The sequence below is a fragment of the Rhagoletis zephyria genome, unplaced genomic scaffold (assembly GCF_001687245.7).
Source record: "Rhagoletis zephyria isolate East Lansing unplaced genomic scaffold, Rhagoletis_zephyria_1.1 Rzeph_scaffold_26740, whole genome shotgun sequence".
In the NCBI taxonomy this organism is placed as follows: Eukaryota; Metazoa; Arthropoda; class Insecta; order Diptera; family Tephritidae; genus Rhagoletis; species Rhagoletis zephyria.
In genome coordinates, this window is record NW_016183798.1 from 615 (window position 1) to 5,429 (window position 4,815).

The 4,815-nt window shown below is 32.7% G+C and overlaps 1 protein-coding gene across 1 annotated transcript; it reads left to right on the top strand.

The window, feature by feature from the left end:
- Nucleotides 1-3,362: 3,362 nt before the first annotated feature.
- Nucleotides 3,363-3,934, top strand: LOC108382396 (uncharacterized; the record flags this gene model as incomplete). Its single annotated transcript, XM_017638772.1, has 3 exons — nucleotides 3,363-3,463; nucleotides 3,579-3,694; nucleotides 3,766-3,934. Coding segments are annotated over 3 exons (330 nt in total), but the record flags the coding sequence as incomplete, so codon positions are not given.
- Between the last annotated feature and the right edge of the window lie 881 nt (nucleotides 3,935-4,815).

A 4,815-nucleotide genomic window follows, 5' to 3' on the forward strand; every position in this document is an offset into this window, starting at 1 on the left:
ACAAATTCAACAAGCATGAAAACTCAGCGCATGTAATAAAGACAAGAATGACATGAATGTGCTGCGAGCAAGTCCTACCTCAACGTAGCCGGCTGGCTAAAGGCCTATACGCACACATCAGTCACGTCATAGTTTCGTCACGACACCGAAGTTCGGAGTCCGAACCGTCACCGTCACCGTTTCGTCTCAGTCAAAATAGCACTGGTATTCAGTTCAGTTCACATTCAGTTATTTTTGTTAGTAAGTGGGTCCTGTTTAGTGTACCTTGACAGTTCGTTATTTGTTATTCATTATACATATACAGTCAACGTCAAAAAATTTCACACACTGATCTATTTTATAAAAATCACAATCTTCATGAAAACATATTTTTCGGTAAATTTTTAATAAATGTTCATTCTTAATATATTAAATTATCAAACTTTGCACAGACATCATAAAAAACTTCTCATATTCTAAAAACTTGTCGTCAAAAGTTTGATTAAAAATAACCGAAGAATATTTATCATTAAAAGTAAAAGTATTGTGAATATTGTAAAATAAATTAGTGAGTGGAATTTTTTGACACTAACGGTAGTGTCGGAAAAATAAGTCAATTTTAACAAGTTCATTCTATAAAATAAATATATACTTAAGTCATAATTTCAAACTTTGTGTAAAAATTATAAAAATTTTATCTAAACCGCAAGCTTTTTAACTAGAATTTATAGAAAAAACTTTTGGTATGCTGTTTTATAGTCCATTACCGGGTGATTTAGTGTGAATTTTGCCATTTAATTTTCAGGTAACGATATATTTTGATGTGTGCGGATAGACCTTAATATGAAGGATAAACGTACGCACACGCATGACTATATAAATATGTACATGTGTGAGTACATTAGGGTCATCAAGAAGGAGTAAAGTCCGAATTTAAATGCTCTCGCCCCTAGGAATGTTCCATACATAAAAAAATATACCCCTGTCTTTTTATTTTGAAATCAAAAAATATTTAAAACACGCTCAAAGTGCCAAAGTTTTTTTTTATAGATTTTATGAAGGAAAAACTGTTTTTCATAAAAATGGTATAGAATTCTTGAAAATCAACATTTGTTTGATGGGAAAACTCTCTTTCTTTTCAGGAGACTTTCAATGAAAATACTCAATTATTTTTTCTGCAAAAGCCACTAAAAATGTAATTGGGGACCTATAAAAAATCGTTAGTATTTAAAACTGCTAAAATAAACATTTGGGTATTATTATCGGAAGTCTACGGAAGCGAAGCATAGTTTTCCGATCGAAAAATATTGATTTTCAAGAATTTTATAACATTTGTATGAAAAAAAAAAGGTATAAAATTCATGAAGAACTTCGGACTTTACTTTTTTCACATGCATTTTTGCACCAGCCTAGTGTACATTGTCTACCTCATATATGTATGTATAAAAACTGCTGTCATACACCTGAAGAAAATTTAATTAATCGTGACAAGGCGAAATGTTTTTTAAGCCTTTATTGTTTTATTGTCATCAAAACACCTAAAGCCACTACGTCGGTCCAGAGCGATAGCAACGCAAGGGGTGTCATTATTTTATGACAATTGTGTTGTTTTTTTTTTTTTAATATTTATGCTATTGTGGCGCTATTGCGTGTTGTGGCGCTATTGCGTGTTGTGGCGCTATTGCGTGTTGTGCTGCCTCTTCTTAAAGTTGTTTACATCTGTCTGCATACATACTTATTTCTCCACCTGTTACTGGTTGTTATTGTCCCTTAGTATGTTTGACGTCTGCGCACATCATAGCTTCAGTGGAACAATGCTTATCATCTGCAGCATCATTCAACCTTTGTAACCTTGTCGTTGCTCTTCGGTTTACAATACAAGAAAAAAACACATAGAAAACAAATTTTTTTTAAGGATGTGAGTGGAGTTTTTGTCTGGCTTATTTAATGCTAACTCAAGCAATTCGTAGTGGAATATAAAATAAGTTTATTTAAAATTTAGAAACTCATTGGTCGCTCTAGCTCTTGGCTGATATAGTTAAATAGCTTTTCTTAACGGTATCTACGTTTTTTTAAATGTTAATATTTTTTTTTTTAACAAACAAGTTAAAACAAAAATTCGCACGAAAGTCGACAACCAATGATGCGCCGAGTCGAAACTTTTAAGTATGGTTCGATACTCGGTACCGATTTAAAATGAATCCAATACTTTCGATACTCGACATCGAATTTTTTATGCTTCCAATAAGAACGCACTTATACCAAAAATATGGAAAAAAATACAAATCAGGTGAGCCTGGCCTATCAAAAATCGAGTGTAAGGGCTAATAGAGCTTTTGATGCTGATTCAAATTAAAAAAATTCCGTCGCCACATTGCAGAGAAAGATTTTTTTTAAGATGAATCGGACGATGTTTTTTTTTTCTTGAATTTCAGTTCTACGAAGGTTGAAACTTATAAAATGGTACTTTACTGATGCGATAAGGTGAATAAGGCGATGAGAGAGTATTGTTTACGACAGCAATATTTGCGATATGTGGTTTCAACATTGTTCAGTACAAATTGTTCAAATTTTGGGAAAGCATCGTCTTATCTATACATATAATAAAATTGTAACAGGTCGATGTCTGTACAAAACAGATATTCAAGAAAATTTAGTATGGGGGGTCTTTATTAGAGCAATAGAAGCCAAGTCAACTATTTTAAGAATTTTTGTCTGTCTGTCTGGCTGTATGTTTCTACGCGCATCACTCGAAAAATAATGCATGAAATTGATTACAGTTTTCACCGATATATTGCTAGAGGTCTAACTTAAAAAAGAGAGAAAAAAATAAGAGAGTTGCCACCTGTTTGAAAATTGCAGTTTAAGTAAATTGTTAAGATAAAGTAAGGACTGCAATATGGCTGTCAAAAGAAAGCGGTTTAAGAACGCTCACAGCCGAAAATATTTTTGTGGAAGTTCCCACATGTTTGAAAATTGTATATTAATTTCTCACTAATAAGTTGATGCAGCTTTTATGACAAGAAATATGTCTAAAATCTGCAACTAACTTTAGTGTCGATTTTTTGTTGTTATTTAGGCGATCTCATAGATATATAAAATAACAACATTTTTTTTTATATTTTGGCGAAGGTTAAATATATGTATAGAATTGGTATTGTGTACCGAAATCTTTCTGAAGTATTTGGTACCGAGTATTGGGTACCGACAACTCAGCACATCACTATCGACAACACTGATGGTTAATGCGTAAATGTACATATATGTATGTAATTCAGTTATTATAGTTAACGAGAAGATTTACCTCAACTCATTGAAAATATTAAGTATTTTATTCAAGTTTTCTTCCATAATAGTACAAAAATTTTAAATGTTAATTTAAGGTGGAAGCCTTTCCTGAAGCTATTAAATATTGGGAACGTGCTTACGATGGTAAAACTCTCGACCCAGGCGACAAATACAGAATCGAAACTTATTCAGATGGGTAAGTAAGCTAAGGCTAACGCATACAAATATACATACATAAATACAAATACAATATACAGATATATTCAATAAGAAATTAAATTACCAATTCCAAAATGTCTCCTTAATTTCAGCTACAAGACTACTATGCGTATGACAATAACGGATTTGCGAAAAGACGATTTCGGTTACTACTATTGTGTGGCGCGTAATGAAATGAATGCCACAATGGTTAACTTTGAAGTAGCGCGTAAGTTTGTTAGCAAAAGCAATTTACATTTTTTTTTTTAAATTAAGATTTTTGGTTTTTTCAATTTTCAGCGCAAGATCCGAACAGCGAAATACCATATGTTGGAAAGGAAATTAAATTCTACGGACAGCGACCGCCGGAAAGTGAATGTCCAGTTTGTGACCAATGTCCCGACCCAAGGTGAGTGTATTCGCAAAGCGGTAATAAATGAAAAAATGCGCAAAGGAAAGAAAAATACATAAATTTGGCGGAATGGCAGCAAACGGGGAATTGCGTTGATAACTAGTAGCAGACTCCGTATGCCGAATATTACATACTTATAAACATACATATGTATGTATGTATGGGAAAATACCTGGTAGGAATTTAAGGGCAGCGCTTCAAATAAATAAATGAATTTTCTGCGGTTGATTTATACTTAAATCAAATTAGTCGTACTTTTCCGTAAATCTTTGACAAATTTTTGCGATTTTCCAATATTTTCCGAGGTTTTCGAAAATTTATTTCATTTTTTTTTTAGAATTTGTGGTATTTTATTAGTTTTATATTGCTTATGAAAATTTTGTCGATAGATTTCGTTGTTATTTCTACTTTTAAAAATTCAAAATTAAATCTCCATTTTTGATAAATCTGAAATTTCAGTCAGTTTTTCGAGACAAAATTTGACAATAAGTAAGAAGGACGCCTCGCGTAGTAAACAAACTCTTATAGAACCTGCAGAATTGTAAGTCTTTCCGCCTGGAGTTATCCAAATTTTGCCAGTGCTGAGAGATGCTGCCCTGAGAATAGCTCAGAAGCACAGGAATCTCTTCTGCCACTGAGATGTCTGGAACTGATCCGTTTCTGAATAGCTCCTCAGCTAAAGTCGTAACCTAATTTATACCTTGTTTTATTATGCTAATCGCCTGAGGCTAAAACTATTTAATACGTCCCTCTAATAACAAAGACATCATTCTAAAAAACACTGGTGGAATCTGTTAGTCGCATGGACGTTTTCATTTAGAAGTCAGTTGAAAAAATCTAAGTCTCTAAACCATTTACCGTTTTGAATAGAAACCATAACCTTTCACTCCTTCCCAGGAGGAAACATTGTGTTAAAAATTTTCCTTGAAAATAAGTGT